The sequence below is a fragment of the Lepidochelys olivacea genome (genome assembly GCF_965140295.1).
Source record: "Lepidochelys olivacea isolate rLepOli2 genome assembly, chromosome: 5".
NCBI classification, from domain to species: domain Eukaryota; kingdom Metazoa; phylum Chordata; order Testudines; family Cheloniidae; genus Lepidochelys; species Lepidochelys olivacea.
Window position 1 is genome coordinate 58,470,350 of NC_140415.1, and position 23,877 is coordinate 58,494,226.

At 37.3% G+C, this 23,877-nt stretch overlaps 1 protein-coding gene across 1 annotated transcript in view; it reads left to right on the forward strand.

The window, feature by feature from the left end:
• The window catches only part of ADGRV1 (adhesion G protein-coupled receptor V1), a 414,454-nt gene that overhangs the window by 71,621 nt on the left and 318,956 nt on the right, over positions 1–23,877 (forward strand). The window contains exons 23-34 of the mRNA XM_084628496.1: positions 1,198–1,378; positions 2,483–2,685; positions 4,341–4,470; positions 6,809–6,889; positions 8,782–8,921; positions 9,816–10,425; positions 11,410–11,625; positions 16,066–16,281; positions 17,713–17,957; positions 19,803–19,984; positions 20,760–21,571; positions 23,165–23,374. Coding sequence (XP_084484622.1) covers positions 1,198–1,378; positions 2,483–2,685; positions 4,341–4,470; positions 6,809–6,889; positions 8,782–8,921; positions 9,816–10,425; positions 11,410–11,625; positions 16,066–16,281; positions 17,713–17,957; positions 19,803–19,984; positions 20,760–21,571; positions 23,165–23,374 — 3,226 coding nt within the window. The remainder of the gene's footprint in view (positions 1–1,197; positions 1,379–2,482; positions 2,686–4,340; positions 4,471–6,808; positions 6,890–8,781; positions 8,922–9,815; positions 10,426–11,409; positions 11,626–16,065; positions 16,282–17,712; positions 17,958–19,802; positions 19,985–20,759; positions 21,572–23,164; positions 23,375–23,877) is intronic.

Below are 23,877 nucleotides of genomic sequence, written 5' to 3' on the forward strand. Positions count from 1 at the left end.
CTCCTACTCTGAAGTAATTCTGATAGTCTATATACAGCAATATACAGTTACTGTGCAGGTGTCCCTATTGTTTTGTTGTTTGTCTATTGTGTTAGTGAGCTGCAATGCCAAATGCCAGGTTGTCGCAGCAACCTTGTTTTGCCTGTAGTCTGGATTGGATTTAAATTGAACTAGCAGATACAAGATAATATTCCACTATTTCTAATGAGAATCAGAGCTTCTTTGAAATGCTGGGATCTATCAAGCACTTAATTTCAGTGTGCACAAACTAAATTACAGTTATTTTTCAATATCAGAATAAAGAGCTATTTGCTTGGTTTATGTTTATTTTAATCTGTTAAAAAAAGGAAATGTAAGAAAATTGTGAAACATTTTAACGTTACATTTTTTTTGCTCCCAATGTGTCACTTTTACAAAAATTAGTTTTAAAAATTAAATGACAAAACCTCGTGTTATATAACTTCCCTCTTCTCTGTTGACCTAGGATTTGCCTCTTATAAAGTACGTTTTTATAAACTGAGTAGTCAGGTTTCTAGTAAAGGATTCAGAAATATACTCTGCTATAGCATCTTAAATGTATTAATTTTGGATTTTTTCCCCTTAAAATATTGTGCTCATAAACATAATAACAGCTGGTCTAAATATTTTGTGCAAGAGAATTAGAATTCAGGACCCCAACATACTCATAGTATTATGTGGTCCCAGCAGAAGAATACAGCCATATAAGTATATGTAGATAGAGACCAGCCTCTGGTGATATTTTTAAACAATTACTGTAAATCCTATACAGCTAATCTGATTGACTACTGTTGCTCTGTGTGTAAAATATTGGTGACATTTTCAGTGGTGCCTAAGTGGGAGTTAGCATCTAAATAATTTTTTAAAATCTGGTCCTAAGTCATTTTTGAAAATGGGATTTAGGTTACTTGGGCACTTCAGAAAATTGTACCCTATATTATTTCTGTCTTTTGTGTTTGCACTTAATAGTTTTACTATAAAATATTAGGTCGATTTACCTAAACATCAAAAATATTGCATACATCTTTTAAAAAACTGCATAGCAGATAAAACTAGATACATGTAATTATTAAGTGCAGTTTGAATAACAGTTACTGAAAATCTCATTGTGCTACAATTTTGCACTTATGTTATGCTGTTATATTTGTTTAATTTCTATGTGTATTCTTCCTTCTATAGGTCTTAAACTTGCATGTTCTTGATGATGACATTCCTGAGCTTAATGAATATTTCCGTGTAACATTAGTGTCTGCAATTTCTGGAGATGGAAAACTAGGTTCAACTCCAACCAGTGGAGCAAGCATAGATCCAGAGACGGAAACTACAGATATCAGCATCAAAGCCAGTGACCATCCATATGGTAACAGTGATGGAAATCACATTTTTGTTTCAAATAGTTTTGTTGGCTTTAATCTCAGGAGATGAAGAAGTTGCTCAACCTTGACAGCTGAGGACGCAGTACGCCTTTGTCAAGTTTGTCACTTACCAAAACAATAGTTCATTGTTTATGTACCCAAACTGAATGTTTTTAAACAATGGGTCATGTCTAGCCCCATGGAACATGTGACCTTTCAGATACCCTAGACAGGCAACTGAGGATTCCTTTGAATGGGCAAATCCTGAGCCGGTATAGTTTTTTCTGTGTAAAACCACGTCAGCTCTTCAGTATAGGGGATGTTTTGGGAAAGAAGGAGAAGTGGCCAGAGCACACTGTACTCCAGTGAGCCTCACTGACTTAAGGGCCCCTATAGAGACATTAGAAGCTGATCCAAATTAAAGTAGCACTTGAACTGTTCTGACTTGCATCGAGGCCAGTTCAGCTCCCTGCCAGCCTGGAGTTGGACAGAAAGAAGCTGCATTAGTCACTTTTGCCTCACCCCTTCTGAACTCCTGCACAGCTGAGAATTTAGCTTGATGCTTTTACATATAAAATTGTAAAGTTGTATTAAGCAGATGAAGTTAGCATTGCCAAAAAGAATAGTGACTATTAAGCAAGTGGATTGATGACAAAAGCCTTGCTCAGAACTGTCCACATTTGTAGAGTATCTTGAAGGACTGAGTAATTATTTTGCTAGTACATAAATAAAACAGTGTAGCAGATGTTTTGTTGAGGAGAATGCCTGAATAAGCAAGCTGTTTCTGAAAAAAAACCTGTCAAATCAAATCATTATAGGCCTGAACTTGTAATATGCAGTGCTGCCGAATGCATTCTGTTCCCATTGAGGCACAGGTACTTTGTCAAGATTCACTTGTGTATATTGCTTATTCATGTCAATGGGAGATGAGGGTACACAGCACTTTCTGGGAGATGCTTAAAACTGCATGAATGGTGCCCATGTTTGTATTCAGATGTTTGATTTCAGACCCTTCATAATAATATTAAACATCATAAAACACATTACATTATAGAAGGGTTTTTCTAAGTGCAGGTAAAATGTAAATTGTTGTTTCTTGCATCTCTCAGGTTTGCTGCAGTTCTCTATGGGGTTGCCTCCTTGGCCCCGTGATAAAATGATTCTCCCAGCAACCACTGTGCCCCATATTACTGTTAAGGAGGAAATTGGACACATTAGGTTATTGGTAGTTCGTGCACAGGGCCTTCTTGGAACAGTTATGGTGGAATACAAAACAGTGTCACTGACAGCATTCAGTCCTGAAGACTATCAGGTATGTGGAACAGAATGAAATAGATGACTGATCCTTGTTTGCAAATTCAGGTAGACTTGTGTGTCTCAGGTATTAGAGCTTTCTTTCCATCTGTGTGGTTTTTTTTAAATGTTCAGAGAGTCTTACTAAACAAACCACTTCACAGTTAGCCCATTGATCATACCATGAGAATGGTGAATGTTCAAGTTATAACGTGTCTTGTACAAAAACAGCAACAAATATTCCGGTGTCGTCATGTTCATGTGGTAAATTAGTTTGTTTCCGTATATGGAGCTTAGATTTTCCAGAAAGTTTTGCCAAAACCCTCTAATTTTATGAGTTCCCTTGTCTTGGGTCAGTGGGGTGTGTATTTCTCTATAGTGGGTGTTGGTTATTGTTGTATAGAAGTTTCAGAGTAGCAGCCGTGTTAGTTTGTATTCGCAACAAGAAAAGGAGTACTTGTGGCACCTTAGAGACTAACCAATTTATTTGAGCATAAGCTTTTGTGAGCTATAGCTCACTTCATCGGATGAAGTGAGCTGTAGCTCACGAAAGCTTATGCTCAAATAAATTGGTTAGTCTCTAAGGTGCCACAAGTACTCCTTTTCTTGTTGTATAGAGGCTAATTACTTCCAGGATGCTCCCAACTCCTGCTGCCCCAGGAGTGATAATTTGAGGTTAACACACATTTGAGTTACCCTAATGGAGCAGATTAAGGTGATATTTGATAATCATTGAGTGTCACTCAAGGCTGAGCATAATTAGCCTACAATTAGCAAGCCTACAAGGGTGTACATGCTGTACATACTTAGTGGAGAATACAAACCCACTGATGCTCACACACAGGTTTGTTCTGCATTTACACTAGAACTGTCTTCCTATAGCCTGGTAGTTAGAGTATTCACCTAGGAAGTGGAAAACCCAAGTTCAAGTCCCTGATCCAACAATTATTTATAAAAAGAAGAGAGACCCATACAATAATATCCCAGTGGCTATGGCACTCTCATGAAATTTGGGAAACCTAAGTTCAAATCCATTCCCCACAACAGGGCGGGGTGGGATTGAACCCGGATCTTCCACCTCTCATCCGTGTGCCCTCATCAGTCGATTAAAAGTTATAAGGAAGGCAGTACCATTACCTCTTTTTCTTCCTTGATTTGTTTTGTGAATCTAGTCTTCCTTTGCTTTTGTTAAAATGCTCAAAATTGAAATGAAAAATTGAATCATGCTGAAACAAAACTTTTCATTTTGACACTTCTGAATCATTTCGATTTTTGGTTCAGTTGAAAAATTTGGCATACTTGACACAAATTTGCAAACAGTTTCAGGTCAGCTGAAACTGCATTTTGCCCAACTTTCATTTACACAGGTAAGCGTACCCAGGTGAAAACCAAATTTATGTGACTACGTCTAGATTGACTTGACTAAGTTGAACACACACGAAAGTGCACTTAGGTGCTCACAACTATGAATTTGAGTCTAACTCTTTCTTGTAATGAAGGTGCAAGAGAATTATGTGCAACTTTAAGATGCAGACAAAAAGGAAAAAAATAATTGGTTGTATAAATAGCAAAATTTTCCAATAGCAGAATGGAAGTCTTTTTTGCTGCAGTGAGTTCATACTGATACAATGAATAGACTTGAACAAAACCATAAAGAACTTTTTTATATTTCAGAGTATTGCAGGCACTTTGGAATTTCAGCCAGGAGAAAGATACAAGTATATTACTGTTAACATCACAGATAATTCTGTCCCTGAACTGGAAAAAGCTTTTAAGGTTGAGCTACTGAACCCAGAGGGAGGAGGTAAGACTCACACATCAACTCGTTGCCTACATATGCACAACCTATTTTAGGCACTGAGGGCTTATATACTTAAATACTGCTTAGAAGGTTAATCTTCCATGGTTGGAAATTTTTTCAAAAAGAAAGACTTAAGTTCAATTTTTTTTAGCAAATCTTCAGTTAATTCATTAATTTCATTGCAGAAAACAGCCATACCTCAGAGAAACTTGGACTGGTTGAATGCTATTAATCAACTGGATTATTGCTGTGCATTAATTAGGTCACCTAAATAAGTGCTTTTTATTTTCTTTTAATATAGCTTTTTTGCTTGATGATGAGAATTAGAATGATAAAAAAGTATTAACAGGTACATGAAAAATCATCTATCTCAGTTCAACAGTTTAAAAATATATTAAAAATAATAATTAACATTAGTCAAACAGAGTCAGATTAATCCCTTCTGACACTTACTTGAAGTTAGAGAAATCACATAAGAGATGAATTTGGCCCATAGTTTATTCAAATTGGTTATAGTAGTAAAAGGCTACATGGTTGGCTGAAGGGACTATGCTGCTGTAGACACTTGATGGACAGTTGTTTGATAAACTGAAGGATCTGTGAGAAGCTCAGGGAAACTTATACTAGAAGGTGCTTTCCCCAATCAGCTCCAAGTTTCTCTGCTTCCTCCACCTGACTCACCCAGACCACCCACAGACCTCCATTTCTTACACATCTTTGCTTTCTGGAGATGGTGCTTGTGGCACAGGTATGGAAAATACTGACTTCTCTCTCTCTCTCTCAAAAAAAAAAAAACCAGGATAACTTCAGTCAAAACCCAAAAATGTTTGTTTGAAATGCTGTTGCAGTGTTTTATGGGGTTGTAGTTCGGATACCTTTATGCTCTCATTTTGTTCTATGAAGAAAGCTCTCTGTATGAACCTACATCTCCCATGATGCACCATGAAAAAATTTGTGTAGTTGACAACCAAACTTTTTTTATCGAAAAACAGTTTTGACAGATTTTCAGCTAACCTTAGTTTAAAGCTCCAACAGACAGACACCTTCTACTACAAACCTCCTTGTTCCTCCTCCAATATCTCTGAGTGCATACACCCAAAGTAACTACCATCCAATAAACTGTATGGATTCTGAAGAATGTCCTGGACATTTCCTTTTGTCCTTTTGTTAACAGCACAACAAACATAAACATACTCTCTGAGGAAACAGGTTTCAGAGTGGTAGCCGTGTTAGTCTGTATTAGCAAAAAGAACGAGGAGTACTTGTGGCACCTTAGAGACTAACATTTATTTGAGCATAAACTTTCATGGGCTAAAACCCACTTCATTGGATGCATGCAGTGGAAAATACAGCAGGAATATATATATATATATATACACACAGAGAACATGAAAAGATGGGTGTTTCCATACACACTATAATGTAATGAGAGTGATCACTTAAGGTGAACTATTATCAGCCGGAGAAAAAAACCTTTTGTAGTGATAATCAGGATGTCCCATTTCCAACAGTTGACAAGAAGGTGAGAGTAACAGTGTATATTTCCCCATGCTTATTTCCCCCACACACACACTGTCACTCTCACCTTCTTGTCAACTGTTGGAAATGGGACATCCTGATTATCACTACAAAAGGTTTTTTTCTTCGGCTGATAATAGCTCACCTTAAGTGATCACTCTCATTACATTATAGTGTGTATGGAAACACCCATCTTTTCATGTTCTCTGTGTGTGTATATATATATATATATATATATGTTTCTACTGTATTTTCCACTGCATGCATCCGATGAAGTGAGCTGTAGCTCACGAAAGCTTCTGCTTAAATAAATTTGTTAGTCTCTAAGGTGCCACAAGTACTCCTCGTTCTTTTTTCTGAGGAAACAGTAGCAACTAGTCAGTCATGTCATCATTAATTCTATTCCTTTTTAATTCTACTTATCAGTTACAAACCTACACCGCAGTTTGTGATCTCCTTTTTGTTTACAGCTTGAAGTCCTGTCTTACAAACTTCCTTTATGCTATACCACCTAAAATACTGGGCACCATTTCACAATAGCTCTTATTATCAGTCATCAAACCCTTAATGGCTAATTGTCAAAATTGATTTCCTCATAATTACCTTCAGCGTGATCATTTTAAATATATAAAATTAATGTGCTGTGTATGCTATTTCTGGCTTTGATCAGAGAACATGTATGCTTTCAAAGCCAAATTGGATGCTTTGCAGGAATATTCCCCTATTTTTTCCTTTTGTCTAAAAATGTTTAAAGTGCTTTCTGTCTTCTCTGTGTTATAAATGTATATATGTGTATTGTGTGTCTTTGTGTGTCCTCTTGAAGTTGCTGAACTCTTTAGAAATGATGGGAGTGGTAGTGGTGACGGGGACTTGGAGTTCTTCCTGCCTGCTGTCCATCAACATGGTAAGCATCATGGTCTATCCTTTGTTTCTTAATTCATTACTGAAATATCTCACCCTAGTCCTCACTCATTTGGACTGGTTATAACTGAATTATCTCTCTCTCTCCCTCTCTATGCATTTCAACATAAGCTGAATTTCAATGACTATCAGCATAATTATTTATTCTGTAGAAAGTAGGAGCTTCCGTATAGTTAAGCTTGAATCCAAATTCCTTGTAAATCCCTTTGTTTTGTTCCTTTATGAATTTGACTTGGAAAATTGGTTTGGCTGAATATTGCTGCATTTGCTCTATAAGCAAAACATGCAGAAAATCCGTTAAATTGCAGGTAATTAAAAAATTGCCCTGCTTTGATATTTTGACTCATGCCTGACATAACTTGTGTTCAAACTTTACAAAAAATAATTAATTTGAACCACATAATGAAGCCAAACCTGAAAAATGTTGTCCGTTTGTTTGAAGATTGAAAAAGTTTTGAATGCTTTTTCCCACAATTTTTCATGTGTATGCATGTCTGTGTTGCCTGGTTCAGTCCAGAAGCAGAAGTGTAGAAATACAGTAAACAAGCAGGGTCTATTTTTGGAGAATTTCCAGTCTCCCTAGAAGCCAAAATATCCTGTTCGTGTGAGACTTCCAACCCTGTTTTGCAGACCCAAGAAGTTTAGAGAAGCATCCAAACTACACTAAACTTATCCAAGCCAAAAAGTACAAACCACTTTATTCATCTCTGGCTTTGAATTTCCCCCCTCAAATATATGTGTGTGTGTATACACATACTTAATGGGGCTCCCTGTTGTATATAGGATTTATTTTTCCCTTCCTTCTTCTGAAAGGGTTTCTCAGATGACCTAACTACTGGCTTTGTACAGTATCACAGTTCTCTTTCTGCCCCCCTTCTCTCCCAAATCCCTCTGTGATAACACCTTCCCTTTAACTCTTTACTACTTTCACTGTGTATTTTCATTAACTGTGCTTCAGAACTCTGGTCCCTCGGTTCTCAGTCACCCTACATTTCCATTTCCATTCCAGCAGAATGGGTGGCCAGCACTGCAGTACTGAAACTAGAGATCATAATTCCATATTGATGTGTGGGGTTTTTTTAACATCACTGTTTAAACATTCCTATTCAAGCCAATAAAGGAATGATTTTTTAAATATGCAATCATCAGTATATATACAATTGCATGTTTAACTTGCACATGCAACTGTCATAGTTGGGTATACACATTAGGTCATTAGTGCACACATATGGCCAGTTAGATGTAAAAATGGCCATTTGCATGTTTAGATATGAGTTCTGTGCATAATGGTCATAACTGTGCATGCAAGGTAGTTGTGTGATGTTACACATACAGTTTTGTAACTGGGTCCTAATAGTCTCCAGTAATTTTAGAACCAGAATACTTTCTTTGTAAAATTGTCATCCAAGAAATAGCAAGACGATTTTTATGAGTATGCACACAAAAACATCAAAAGATTTTCAAAGATGACTAGGTGATTTAGACACAACTCCATTAATTTTACTGATAGTTTTGTGTTTAAATCTCCTAATTTACTGAAAAAATCTCATTCTTTGCCTTTATAATGTAGTTGAAAAAATAAGACCCTGACTAAAACAAATGTATTATCACATCCGGATTTAATTGCATTGAATTTTTTAGTGCATTTCCAATAATCTCAATTTGTTAATGGAAGGAGTAGAGTTATAAAACTGAGCAAACTCTTCTGTGGGCATAAAATGCTTAGATATAGCGTTTACCTCCAATTAGGAAGCATTCATGCAGAAAATATTCTGTTCATTGTTCCCATAGTACACTTCTTCTTTTAGCTTTTGATTTAGTGTAACTGAAGATACTGAAAAACTAATTCAGCTTTCTTGGAATTTGTACCTACAGCCAGCCTGGGAATAGCATCCCACATCATAGTGACCATTGATGCCTCTGATGATGCTCATGGTGTGTTTGAGTTCAGCGCTGAATCGCTCTCGGTCAGTGGGACAGAACCTGAGGATGGAGACAGTGTAATTGTGCTTCAGGTCACTACACTTCGCTTTTCATCTGTTGCTACACAATGCTTGTCTATTATTTCTGTGATCCTTTATTAAGGGTTGTAGACTTGTGGTTGTAACTTGAACAAACTATACATTCTTTTCATAATGCTTAGTTAATAAATTACTGTCAAATTTATAAGGTTAAATTTATGATATCAGTTAACAGATATTTTAAAAATAGAATTTTATCGTCCACTCAAATATTAGGTAGAGTAGAACCTCAAAGTTACAAATACCTCGGGACTGGAGGTTGTTCTTAACTCTGAAATGTTCATAACTCTGAACAAAACATTATGGTTGTTCTTTCATAAGTTTACAACTGAACATTGACTTAATACATCTTTGAAACTTTATTATGCAGAAGAAAAATGCTACTTTTAACCATCTTAATTTAAATGAAACAAGCACAGAAACAGTTTTCTTACCTTGTCATTTTTTTTAACGTTCCCTTTATTTTTTTAGTAGTTTATGTTTAACACAATACTGTACTGCATTTGCATTTTGTGTGTGTGTGTATCTGCTGCTGCCTGATTGTGTACTTCAAGTTCCAAATGAGGTGTATGATTGACCGGTCAGTTCGTAACTCTGGTGTTTGTATCTCGAGGTTCTACTATACTAATCTCTTATTAAAGAAACAGAATTGTTGATGGTATAAATTATTTTCTTACATAAATATTAAAAGAGAGGCTGACAAATACAGAAGATGGGAATGCAGCCTAGCTGAGGCAGTAATGGTTATAGATTTGCAGTAGGGATTCATATTTAACCCATCATGTCACAATTTTACAAGTCTTTCAATAGATTGGGATTTTGAGAAATATCCTTTTTCCTCCCCTTTGTAGTACAAAAATATTTAAATTTTCACATTTTGTGCTTTAGGTTGTCCGAAATCAGGGGGCCTTGTCCTGTGTCACTTTGCAGTGGATCATAGTCTGTGATCCTACTGAAGATCTGATCTCCACCTATGGCAATATAACTTTTGATATAGGGCAAAGAAGAGCAAACATAACAGTGCAAGTCTCACCTGATGAGTATCCTGAACTGGATAAGATGTTTTCTGTTTTGATCATCAATGTTTCCAGTGGTCGTCTTGGAATTCGTACTAATGCTACATTAACTGTTCTAGCTAATGATGATCCATATGGAATTTTCATCTTTTCTGAGAAAAATAGACCAATCAAAGTTGAGGAAGAAACCAAAAACATCACCCTAACAATAGTACGATTAAATGGTCTCCTGGGTACAGTCATGGTAACATACAGATCCGTGGGTGATGATGAAAAGTCACCCTATCTGAAATCAGATATTGCCAGAGCAACACAGGAAAGAGACTATATACCCATTTTTGGATTTGTGATCTTCAGAGCCAATAAAAGTGAGGCTAGCATAACTCTTCCTATTTTAGATGATAAGGATCCAGAGAGATCAGAATCTGTGTTTGTGGAGCTACTCAATATTGCTTTGATGGAAAGAGTGCAGGATAGACCAAGTAAGTGCTTTACACATAAATTGTATGCATTTTAGAGACTTGGTAATTGCAGTAAAATTTAACTGATCAAATTATAGTTTGCTTTCCTACCTCAAAATGTATTCATTTAAGAGATCTCTGTGTTACGTCTGGTGTTCTGGCAGTGTATTACCTTAAAATATTCCTTTGTCAGGATGCCACTGAAAACAATATGATTGTATTTCTTGTCCCTTTTTGTATTATTTTAACTGAGGCCTCTCTGGCCATGTAAATTACAAGGTTGGCTGTGAGCACGAGGTTCTGTTGATCAATCTCATTATTCTTGAGAAGCATAGCATAGTGAAATGACCAATTAGAAATTATATTGCATGCTGACCTTATACTTTGCTACTTCATGAACTTTTGCCTGTTTCTTTTAAATATAGAAAATGCATGCTGATCAGCCATTCAGTGATATTTGGGAGACCATAGACTGATTTGCCCTTCACAGTTCCCAAGCTTGTCTAATTAACTCTCCTACCCATTCTTGATAATCAGGAAAGCTTCAAATATATCTCTGTGGGGAGAGTGAACAGTTATATATATTTCATCATAAGAACCACAGAAATAATACTCTGATAGAGACTGTAGTGTGATTGCTACAGACCCGATAGAGAAATGAATGAATAAGTAATGATTTGGCACTGTCCCACCTTTTTGAGAAATAGGCTGATCATGTATACCACTTCAGAGGCTGTGATAGAAAACTCCTGCAGTAAGATATCAAGCTGTGCAGTTCAGGATTTATTGTTATGTTGTAATTTCAATAAACTTCTAAAAACTTTTATTGAGTGAGGTTGTGAAGTGTACTCTGTCCAACTATGAATACTTTCAGTAAACTAGTTTTGTTGAAGAATGGTAGTAACTGATAAGATACCATGAAACTCACTTAAGTTTCTGAGGTCTCCTGTAGGTATACAATAAAGATCCCAGACTCTCTCTTACCAAGTTCCTGTTGTATTTCAGTTATGAATTCTCCTCGCCTTGGACCTAAGGGTGATACAGTAGCTCATATAATTATCAATGCCAATGATGATGCTTTTGGAACACTTCAGCTCTCCACTCCAGCTGTGCGAGTTGCTGAAAACTACATTGGACCAATCATCAATGTGACCAGAGCAGGAGGAATATTTGCAGATGTTTCTGTGAAGTTTAAAGCTGTGCCAATAACTGCAACAGCTGGTAAGAAAAGAGAATTGTAAAAATACACATACTGTGTCAAGGTTGCAATCCAATACATAGCATATAGATTCATAGATACTAAGGTCAGAAAGGACCATTATGATCATCTAGTCTGACCGCCTGCACAACGCAGGCCACAGAATTTCACCGACCCACTCCAGCGAAAAACCTCTCACCTATGTCTGAGCTATTGAAGTCCTCAAATTGTGGTTTAAAGACTTCAAGGAGCAGAGAATCCTCCAGCAAGTGACCCGTGCCCAGTGCTACAGAGGAAGGCGAAAAACCTCCAGGGCCTCTTCCAATCTGCCCTGGAGGAAAATTCCTTCCCGACCCCAAATATGGCGATCAGCTAAACCCTGAGCATATGGGCAAGATTCACCAGCCAGATACTACAGAAAATTCTTTCCTGGGTAACTCAGATCCCACCCCATCTAATATCCCATCACAGGCCATTGGGCCTATTTACCATGAATATTTAATTACCAAAACCATGTTATCCCATCATACCATTTCCTCCATAAACTTATCGAGTTTAATCTTAAAGCCAGATAGATAGAAGCCTGCATCCCAAGAAAGGGGAAAAAATTCATAGGCAGGAGTTGTAGACCAAGCTGGATGAGCAAGCATCTTAGAGAGGTAATTAAGAAAAAGCAGAAAGCATATAGGGAGTGGAAGAAGGGAGGGATCAGTAAGGAAAGCTACCTTATTGAGGTCAGAATATGTAGGGATAAAGTGAGACAGGCTAAAAGTCAAGTAGAGCTGGACCTTGCAAAGGGAATTAAAACCAATAGTAAAAGGTTCTATAGTCATATAAATAGGAAGAAAACAAAGAAAGAAGAAGTGGGACCGCTAAAAACTGAGGATGGAGTGGAGGTCAAGGATAATCTAGGCATGGCCCAATATCTAAACAAATACTTTGCCTCAGTCTTTAATAAGACTAAAGAGGATCTTAGGGATAATGGTAGCATGATAAATGGGAATGAGGATATGGAGGTAGACATCACCATATCTGAGGTAGAAGCGAAACTCAAACAGCTTAATGGGACTAAATCGGGGGGCCCAGATAATCTTCATCCAAGAATATTAAAAGAATTGGCACAAGAAATTGCAAGCCCATTAGCAAGAATTTTTAATGAATCTGTAAACTCAGGGGTTGTACCGTATGATTGGAGAATTGCTAACATAGTTCCTATTTTTAAGAAAGGGAAAAAAAGTGATCCAAATAATTATAGGCCTGTTAGTTTGACATCTGTAGTATGCAAGGTCTTGGAAAAAATTTTGTAGGAGAAGGTAGTTAAGGACATTGAAGTCAATGGTAAATGGGACAAAATACAACATGGTTTTACAAAAGGTAGATTGTGCCAAACCAACCTGATCTCCTTCTTTGAGAGAGTAACAGATTTTTTAGATAAAGGAAACGCAGTGGATCTAATTTACTTAGATTTTAGTAAGGCGTTTGATACTGTGCCACATGGGGAATTATTAGTTAAATTGGATAAGATGGGCATCAATAGGAAAATTGAAAGGTGGATAGGGAATTGGTTAAAGGGGAGACTACAACGGGTCCTACTGAAAGGTGAACTGTCAAGTTGGAGGGAGGTTACCAGTGGAGTTCCTCAAGGATCAGTTTTGGGACCAATCTTATTTAATCTTTTTATTACTGACCTGGGCACAAAAAGTGGGAGTGTGCTAATAAAGTTTGCAGATGATACAAAGCTGGGAGGTATTGCTAATTTAGAGAAGGACAGGGATACCCTACAGGAGGATCTGGATGACCTTGTAAACTGGAGTAATAGGAATAGGATGAAATTTAATAGTGAGAAGTGTAAGGTCATGCATTTAGGGATTAATAACAAGAATTTTAGTTATAAGCTAGGGACGCATCAACTAGAAGTAACGGAGGAGGAAAAGGACCTTGGAGTATTGGTTGATCATAGGATGACTATGAGCTGCCAATGTGATATGGCTGTGAAAAAAGCTAATGTCGTCTTGGGATGCAACAGGAGAGGTATTTCCAGTAGGGATAAGGAGGTTTTAGTACCGTTATATAAGGCACTGGTGAGACCTCACCTGGAATACTGTGTGCAGTTCTGGTCTCCCATGTTTAAGAAGGATGAATTCAAACTGGAACAGGTACAGAGAAGGGCTACTAGGATGATCCGAGGAATGGAAAACTTGTCTTATGAAAGGAGACTCAGGGAGCTTGGCTTGTTTAGCCTAACTAAAAGAAGGTTGAGGGGAGATATGATTGCTCTCTATAAATATATCAGAGGGATAAATACCAGAGAGGGAGAGGAATTATTTAAACTCAGTACCAATGTGGACACAAGAACAAATGGATATAAACTGGCCACTAGGAAATTTAGATTAGAAATTAGACGAAGGTTTCTAACCATCAGAGGAGTGAAGTTTTGGAATAGCCTTCCGAGGGAAGTAGTGGGGGCAAAAGATCTATCTTGCTTTAAGATTAAACTCGATAAGTTTATGGAGGAGATGGTATGATGGGATAACATGGTTTTGGTAATTAAATATTCATGGTAAATAGGCCCAATGGCCTGTGATGGGTTTTTAGATGGGGTAAGATCCAAGTTACCCGGGAAAGAATTTTCTGTAGTATCTGGCTGATGAATCTTGCCCATATGCTCAGGGTTTAGCTGATCGCCATATTTGGGGTCGGGAAGGAATTTTCCTCCAGGGCAGATTGGAAGGCCCTGGAGGTTTTTCGCCTTCCTCTGTAGCATGGGGCACGGGTCACTTGCTGGAGGATTCTCTGCTCCTTGAGGTCTTCAAACTACAATTTGAGGACTTCAATAGCACAGATATAGGTGTGAGGTCTTTTTTAGGAGTGGTGGGTGAAATTCTGTGGCCTGCATTGTGCAGGAGGTCAGACTAGATGATCATAATGGTCCCTTCTGTCCTAAATATCTATGAATCTATAGATCTTTTGCCCCCCACTGCTTCCCTTGGAAGGCTATTCCAAAACTTTACTCCTCTGATGGTTAGAAACCTTCATCTGATTTCAAGTCTAAACTTCCTGGTGGCCAGTTTATATCCATTTGTTCTTGTGTCCACATTGGTACTGAGCTTAAATAATTCCTCTCCCTCTCCGGTATATTCTCTAGCAAGGAAAATCAACAGGAGTAATGAGGCGCTTACTTGAGTAGTAAAGAGTAATAAAGAACATAGGCCCTGTGCTGTATGCCAGCAGAAATAAATAGCATTTTAGTTAATAGCAATAATTAAAGAAACTATTAGTGGATATATGGTTTATATGACTGTCAGTAATACACAACTGCTTTATGAAAGGGGCATTGTCATTTTAGAGTCAAGCCCAATTTAAATAAATGAGTTAAAAGCAGTTTCAGGATTAAGATCACCTTCCCATTTTGGGCTTTTATAGATCCACATTTTACTATTTTAAAAACTGGTAATCTCTCCTGGTGTTGTCTGAAAAATCCAAAGAGACAATGGAAACTGTTTAACTTGGACCTTGATCTTGCAAACTTTTATTCACATGAATAATCCCATTAAACTAAGAAAACAAGACAAAGAAAGTGAAACATTGGAGAAATATGTTCTCTTTACTCTCTTTTAGCTGTAGTAAACTCTGATGTTACTTGTAACAGTACTAGGGAAAATAATTCCATGCGGATTTTTAAGTTGATCGTCATCTTTTATGTAAACATTATAGTTATATTATTGCTAAGGACTTGTCTTCATTGCAATATTAGCTCAAAGCTATAACTCAAGTGTTGCCCCAACCTGGGGTCCACACACACAAGATTCCAGCTCAAGTTAAGTGTTAGTTTAAGCTTGAGCTAGCTGATCTGGAGGTGTGTGTGTGTGTGTAGGCGGGACAGAGTGCTGCTGAAGCATAAGGTAATAATTCAGTGGGTAATGGGGATGTAGCAGCTTCAATTACAGCAACTCATCAGATGCTAATCTAATCACTCTGCTAAACCAATCATTCTGTATAGCTTGAATGGTGTTTTCACAGTGTGGTCATTCTTACTTGAGCAAGCAAATGGTTGCAATCTGTTAGCTAACTCCACTTGGAAGAAGGTGCTTCTGGTCACCAGTGCACCTGGAACTCCAAGAGCAGTTGGCAATGCAGACACAACCCCAGACTGGAAACCACTTTGATAGAGTGGGCATATCCCATTCAACAATGGGATTGGACAACACCAGCCACTGTCTCCAAATGTTTCCCCCATTTACCAGTATAATCTCTATCTTGTCCAAGCTGAGCCTCAACCATTTCTCTGCTGTCCAAGCCACAGACTCCAACTGGCACTAGAAAAGCAAAGTTACTGCATTGTTTGGGATTGCAGAGAAAGGAGTTTTATTGGGTGCTGCATGCAGCCACGATAGGAATAACAGCATGTAGGAATTGTGTTTAAAACATTTCCTGAGGTAGCAACATAGTTTTTCTATGCACAGGTGAAGACTACAGTGTAGCCTCATCAGATGTTGTCTTACTAGAAGGGGAAACCAGTAAAGCGGTGCCAATTTATATCATTAATGATATCAACCCCGAAGATGAAGAAATCTTTCATGTGCAGCTGCTGAATCACACAACAGGAGGAGCCTTGCTTGGAGCATTGACTCAATCAGTCATTACCATTGAGGCTTCTGATGATCCATTTGGATCTTTTGGTAAATTGGACCCATTTGAATGTCTTTACTTTTTCTTCTTTAACAAATCTGTGTAGACATGTTGTGGATGTACTATATCTTCCAGGGTGCGCCATGGTCTCCCTCTGAGCTGTGCCATCACTGTGTATTGTGGAAAATACACGCTGGCCAGGGAGCCTGGCCCTGAGGAGAGAATGGGTGCAGGAGGCACTCTAATTACAGCTCCCAGGAGGCCCCATGAGGCTCAGTGGAACTCTGTTTAATGTTGAACCAAGCCAAAATGAAACGTTTCATTTCAATTAAAATGAGAATGTTTCGATATAACCTAATGGAAATTTTTTGAAATTCCATGGAAAAACTTGGATATTTTTAGTTTTTATCCCATTTGGGACAAAAACAAATGTCCAGAATTTCCAGCAGGTTAGAAATCCTGTTTTGTTTTGTTTTTTGATCAGCACACCTCACCGTGAACCTGGGGTGGATTTAAACCAGTGACCTAGAAATGAAAACTGTGTGCCATCACTAACCCCGTAAGCCATCCAGTCTACTGCGTTACTAAATAGTAAACCAATATAATGTTTAAACAACTGGGAGTTGAAAAAATCACATATATAGTGGAAGTTATGTATTACTGTTTTCCATGGAATTTTTTCCCACCTCATGTGCTATCTTTACAGTAGAACTGATTGAGAGAAACGGGGGGAAATTGTGTGGGAAAAAATTCAGCATAATTTTCATTCTGCAGGTTTAGAAAAAGAACAAAGTTTATGCTCATTTGAAATTTTGTATGAAAATTTGTTTTTAAATTTTTTGGAACAAAAATGTTCATTTTTTGGCATTTTGACTTTTCCTTGTGTTCTGCCTTTTTTCCTCTTTCCTTCTTTGTTTTTTGTTTCCATTTTTTAGTGGCAAAAGAGGAAAAGACAGAAAAATTGTGATCTAAAATAATGAAAAATGGCTACAATTTTTGTTTTGTTTCTTTTTAAAAAAGGACATAGTAAAACCCCCAATTTTTGTGAAAAATCTCTGATTTGGGGGGAAAAAACATTTTTGAGAAAACATTTTTGGTGTGAAATATTTAGATTAGATCTGTCTGATTGCTGTCTCTATTCTCTTGCTGGGAAAGGTGATTAGAGGTGGCTCTTAGTGTCTTTCTCTTCCAGTTCTTAGTAAACATGTAGTGAAAGGTTCCTGATCATGTGTGGGAGTTTACCCATCACTTACCTGAACTATATATAGGCAAAGCTAGTAGACTTAGCACCTCCATTTCACAAACACCAATTATAATCTCATGTCAAATAAAATAAAATAAAAGTAGTTTAATTTTGCAAAGTGTGTATACTGCAAATGGTTTCAGCAAAATGAACAAAGAATTTTAATGCGGAATTTGTTTGATTCCTTAAGCCTCAGTGTTAGTGATGAGGAAATAAGTTTCTCTACCATGTACTTCAGTTTTTCAGGTCAATGAACTCACTGTGGAAGAGCCAGAGTTCAATTCGGTAATGGTAAATTTGCCAGTAATCCGTAATGCTGGGACACTCGGCAATGTTACCATTCAGTGGATTGCCACCATTAATGGACAGCTTGCTACGGGTGACTTGCGTGTTATCTCTGGTAATGTTACCTTTGCCCCTGGGGAAACCATTCAGACGCTGTTGTTAGAGATCCTGGCTGATGATGATCCAGAAATCCAAGAGGTGAGTTGAACATCTAGACCCTATCTGGAATGACACTGTCCAGAAATGTTTGGTATCTCTGTTTTATATAGTGATGGGTTAGAAACCAAGAGATTTTATTCAAAAGAAAGGGAAATCAAGCTGAAAATACTGTTCTGGAAAATTATAAAACAATTTTCAGATACATTAATTAGTATTTATTCTTTGGTCCTTGCTGCTGATATTCTTCTATAAGATTCAATAAATCTGTGAATAAATGAGACTATCTAAGCAATGTAATCTTTTTCTTAGGTTTGGTTTACTAGAGATAGATACATTGAACCTGATTCATTATCTAGCTGAACATCCTAGAATTATATTGCAATATGTATAGGAAATAAAACTAAACACCTGGTTACAATATGGATGAATTGCAGTGGTTAAATCTGACCCATGGTAAGGCAAAACTGAAGTCAGTGGTGTTGCACTGGTTTACACAAGGGCTGTACATAGACCATTATATAATCTAGAGAGAAACAGTGCTACGGGGGTGGGAGAGAAATTATTACAATATGATCAAACATGTTACTAAAGATTGTATAGTGTAACTAAGAGGGAAAGTGCTTTCATATTTAAGTGTGCACATTTGAGTAATTTATGTTTTGTGTCTGACTTGGTATGGAGTTTTGAAAGAGTTTCCTATTTTTTTATAAGTTTTAGTTCTTCTGAACTATCCTGGTCATGAGCCTGAGGAAAATATAGTATTTCAGTATTTTTTTTAAAATAAAGGAATGAAAATAATCCTGAAACCAAAAACAGTTTTCTATCTGGTTTGGTTTACACCACCATGATGTTAAAATAAATGATTAAGCTAATTAAAACAAGCACTCTCAACTCTGTGGCTATGTTTAGACTCTTTCAGAGTATCTTCCCTATTTTTAATTAAATAGAGAACTGTTTGCTCTACAAAATTGCCTATAGTTTGTGTCATGCAACAGTGGGTATGATAAGGAATGTAATAAATAAGTTCTAGGGCTTTTTGTGAGCATGAAACTTTTTGCATGCAAACAAATGCACGAACGTTTTTCATGCACTAAAATCTTCATGACCAGTTGATGGGATTTCTACACGCCTGTAAAATCTAACTGACCATGGGTGTTCAGACTACATCAAAAGGGCTGTTATAGTAGAAATTTCCACTAGTGTAGATCATGTTTTACAGGTAGTATGAATTTTGGTTATGGAGTATATCCATGACAGTTGTACTTCTTAGCAGTGGGGAGAAGAAATCTTCACTGCATCTTAAGCAGTGCGTGTTATGTGTTTCAGGGATAATAGCTTCTCATATCCCTTGATAATATATCGATGGCATATACCTTCTGTAGTTATAGCAATGCTATTTATGATACTGTAGAGTAATAACTCTATCTTTTACTTTGTCACTTACTGTGGTGGAATGCTGGAATGACTATAGGGAAGCCAGCAGAATCCCAAAAATGGGATTCCCCAAATTTTAATGGGTAGATAGGAGTGTAGGAACATGACTTAAATTGATTCAGTAATAATTGAAGCTGTGCAACTCACTGCTCACCCAGAACACTTCTGTGTTAGTCTTTTAATCTGTATGGTTTGCTGTTTAACATGTAGCCTTAAACAGCCCTTTAAATCCAAACATTTTAGAAACACGAAGGGCTATATCATGAACGTTTTGGTGTTATTAATGAACAGTTCCTTGCATGAGTAATCCCACTGCAGTCAATAGGGCTACTTAGGCTACTTATTACTGCTCAGCAATGGGAGCCAATAGTTCAAACCTAGCTGGCCCTAAATGATTTATCTTGGTTTCGCAATATAATGTTATTAAGGAAAGTCTAATTATATTTTTAGGTTATCCATGTGCAATTAACCCAGGCCTCGAATGGAGGTGTTATTGGGTTAGATGGCATGGCAAATATTATAATACCTGCCAATGATAATCCTTATGGAACAGTCTGTTTTCATCATGCCTTGTATCGAATTCAGGAGCCACTGGAAAGAAGTTCATTTGCAAACATAACTGTCAAGAGAAGGTTTGTTTAATGTTTGTTTTTTGTGTAAGTATTCGTGGTCCTTCTCCTGTGTCTTTACCGAAATTACAACTCCATGGGCTTTTTCTCATTTTAAATTTTGTTCTGATTTCCTTCTTGTACAGTTTAACTTGTCATCTAATCAGAGTAATCTTTGGCTTCTATATTTATGCTCTTTTAGTTTAAACCACATATGTCTCTTTATCAGAAACATTTAGAAAGAAACGTCTTTTTAAATTTGTCTTATTAATTCTTATAAACATTTAGGGCTAGAGCGTTCCCTGCTCCCAGGAGTCTAGACAGAGGATAAGAGAGGGCAAGGCTAAATATGGCTGTGTAGAAGCTGTCTATATCATGACTCAGGCATGGGGGAGGGAGAGCAGGCATTACTTCTGTGATATGACCTCCTATGAATAAATGGAAGGAGAGAGAGGACAGGGCAGGACATCTCTGGCTTCTCTCCTTGGCCATCTGGCATAGCTAGCAGGTTGCAAGGGGAGTAATCTGCATTGTTTCAGCTATGTATGATTAACCATAACACATACTATAAATAATCAGAGGTGCCTTTCACACAGGGCCACAGCTAAATTATTCTAGTAGCAGCTTCAGAGAGGATGGATTTTGAATGGTGTTTAGATTGTTTGAAACCACTGAACAATTTTGAAAAGGCTGATAACTTGTATTCAGGTCACTCTTCTTAATGTAGAGGCCTACAGATGTAAGAAAAACTGTCTTCACTTATTAATATGACTGTCTTATCCATCACCACATCCTTTAGTGAGGGAAGATTTGGTGAACTGCAGGTGTTCTACAGTACTTCTGAGGTTGATGTAGTAGCTCTTGCAATAGAGCAAGGCCAAGATATGCTGTCCTACTATGAATTTCCTGTGCAAGGAATTCCTAACCAGCTGTCAAGGACTAAAGTGAATGTCTCAACAGCAAGTGATCCATTACACACCTGTGCAATTCAGTGCCTAAAAGAACAAGCATGTTTCGCCTTTACATTCTCTAGTGCCTCTGGGTTTCCTTTGTGTTTTTGGCTGACATCATGGATCAGCCAAGTAACCAATAACTCAGGATTCTGGACCTACAAGAAAAATGTCACCAGTGTGTCCTCTCTTTTTGGTGCACAAGCCATTGCTGGCAGTGACTATGAATCAGTTACAGGTCAATGGGCCATAATGCTGGAAGGGGAACAGTTTGCAAATCTCACAGTTACCGTACTTCCTGACAATTTGCCAGAGTTGGATGAGAAGTTTACTGTATCCCTTTTGAAGGTTGAACTGATGAACACCTCAGCCAGCTTAAAAAACCAGCCAATGATAGGAAAGCCAAATACCTCCACAGTTGTCATAACGATGAATGGAGATGCCTTTGGAGTGTTTGTGATCTACTGTGTAAATCTCAATGCAACAGAGAGAGGCCTATATGTGGAAGTTGAAGAACGTCTTCAGACCAATGTGCAGCTTATGATACACAGAACAGAAGGCAGCCTGGGACAGGTGACAGTGGAATGGAGTGTGATTGGTGGAACAGCTACCCAAAACTTGGATTTTGTAGGTGGTGGTGAGATTCTGGTGTTTGCTGAAGGTGAGGCAAGGTTTACATTCATTTTTTCCCTTTCTAGATGGAGAAAAGTAGAGGGAACTAGATAAGTAGATTTCTTGAGTTTTAAACCTGGGTGTCAATTTATTACTAGGCTATGCCTTCTGGAATACACTCTGTTGTGTGATAGATGTACATTCTCAAGCATATTATGATATTTAGCAGCTCATCAGCATGTGCCTCAAGATCCAATTTCCTGTAATAAAATATATATATATAAATGTAATAGTAAAATTTGTAAACATGACTGGGTCCTTCAGAGAACTTTGCACTGCTCTAGTTTTCATCTCATTTACACTGAATAACTCCACTGAAGGCAGTAGTTGTACCAGTGTAAGTGAGATCAGGATGAGGCACAAAGGTGTTTTTTTTTTCATCCTTCAATGCAAAAACTAATCTTTAAAAAGCCAACCTTTTAAGATGGCTGCCCCCGCTTTCCCAATTAGCTGTGTTCTTGAAATGAAAGTATCTTTTTAATTTAAAAAGATTTCATTAATTTCACAACAAAGAAAGCATACCTAAGAATTTACAAGTGAGACAAATAAGTAACTGGCAGACATTGCTTATATGCAATGCAGCATGACACATACATCATTTTGATGAATGATAGAGAGAGGTCATTTACAAGCAACTGAAGGGAGTGTAATATACACTTTTTTACTATGTCATTTATGTTGATGAGTCATCAAACTCCAACTAATGACCAGCAATGCTAATTCTGACACTGAGATATAATTTTGTTGGTACTTTATAAAAAAGATTCATACAAAACAGATTAAAAAAGGAATTAAAAAGACAGTAGGGTAAGAAATATGTATTTTGTGACCAAGTATGTTCATAACCCTAAAACATACTTAAGTATTTCACATACATTGAACAATAGGATTGTATTGGAGATTTCAGTGGTTTTTTGGGAACTGGTTGACTAGTACAGTTTTCTAGTTATATTGGTCTGATTAGGTAACATGGAAGGTAGATACCAAGTCCATGTGAAAGGGTTGTGGGATGAGAGGATTGCTGAATGCAAACCCTGAGTTGGTCTATTCAAATTCAATTCATACAAGAGAGTGTATGTGTATATATGTGTACACCCCTATATATATAGCATTTAGGTTGTTATTTAAACTCCGACTTGGTAAGACTATTCAAATTCAGTTCATTAGAGAGAAAAGGATGCACTGTTGTTTTCTTTTACAAGAACAGCTCTCCCCTTTTCCAAATAGAGTTAGAAAGCTGAAGCAAATACTGAGTGATTAAAGTGTTCTGCGCACTCAAAAGTTAATTCTTTCCTGTTTGAAGGCTGTTTGTTATAATTGATATGGTACGTTGAATAGTTGTTGCAGTGCTATAGATTTACATAATTTATATATTTTTAAGTATTTCCTAACAAAGAGGATGATTAAGCCCCCTTTGAAAGTGTAGAATCATAGGGTTAGAAGGGACTGCAAGGTCATCTAGTCAACCCCTTCTGCCAAGATGCAGAATTTGTGGTGTCTAAACCATCCAAGACAGATGGCTATCCAGTATGCCATTTGTTATGGCTTTGATACCTATATTTTCTTCTATTTTTCCTTACAGGTGAAACTAAAAAGATGGTCACATTGACCATTTTAGATGATCCAGAGCCAGAGGATAATGAAAATATTATAATCAGCCTGACCCACACTGAAGGAGGAAGTCGCATTCTTCCTAGCTCAGACACTGTCACTGTGGTTATTCTGGCTAATGACAATGTGGCAGGAGTTATTAGCTTTCAGACAGCCTCAAGATCTGTTATTGGTCACGAAGGTGGGTTCCTCTTTATGTTGACCTCACTAACTCCATTTGCGATCAACTTCCTTATTCATACTTTCTCTTAATGAGGACTTACATTGTTTGTCCATTTAATTGTGTTGGTAAAAGTAATCAGAGAACCATTGAGTATATGCAAACAAAGGACTATCTAGCTACCCTTCATGTGTTCCATTGTAGTTTAGATGTCTTTCAAATATAAGACTCAGAAAACCCATTGACTGGATAGAGAGAGATTGGGTTCAAAACATGCTATATAACTTCAGCAGTACTTCCCATTTGCTTTCTGAAGCTCACATCTTGTCACTCTAGTTTTAACACCTACTAGCCCCTTTTTAACTTTCCCCCTTATATTCATTTAGTGCCAAATTCTGCACCTGGATACAACCTCTTTTGACTTCATATTATATAGGTACCTATGCATATCTAGCAGTGGTCTTATGTATAACTTCTGATATAATAGAATAGAATCTGTTAATGATTCTCACCTGCTTTAAATA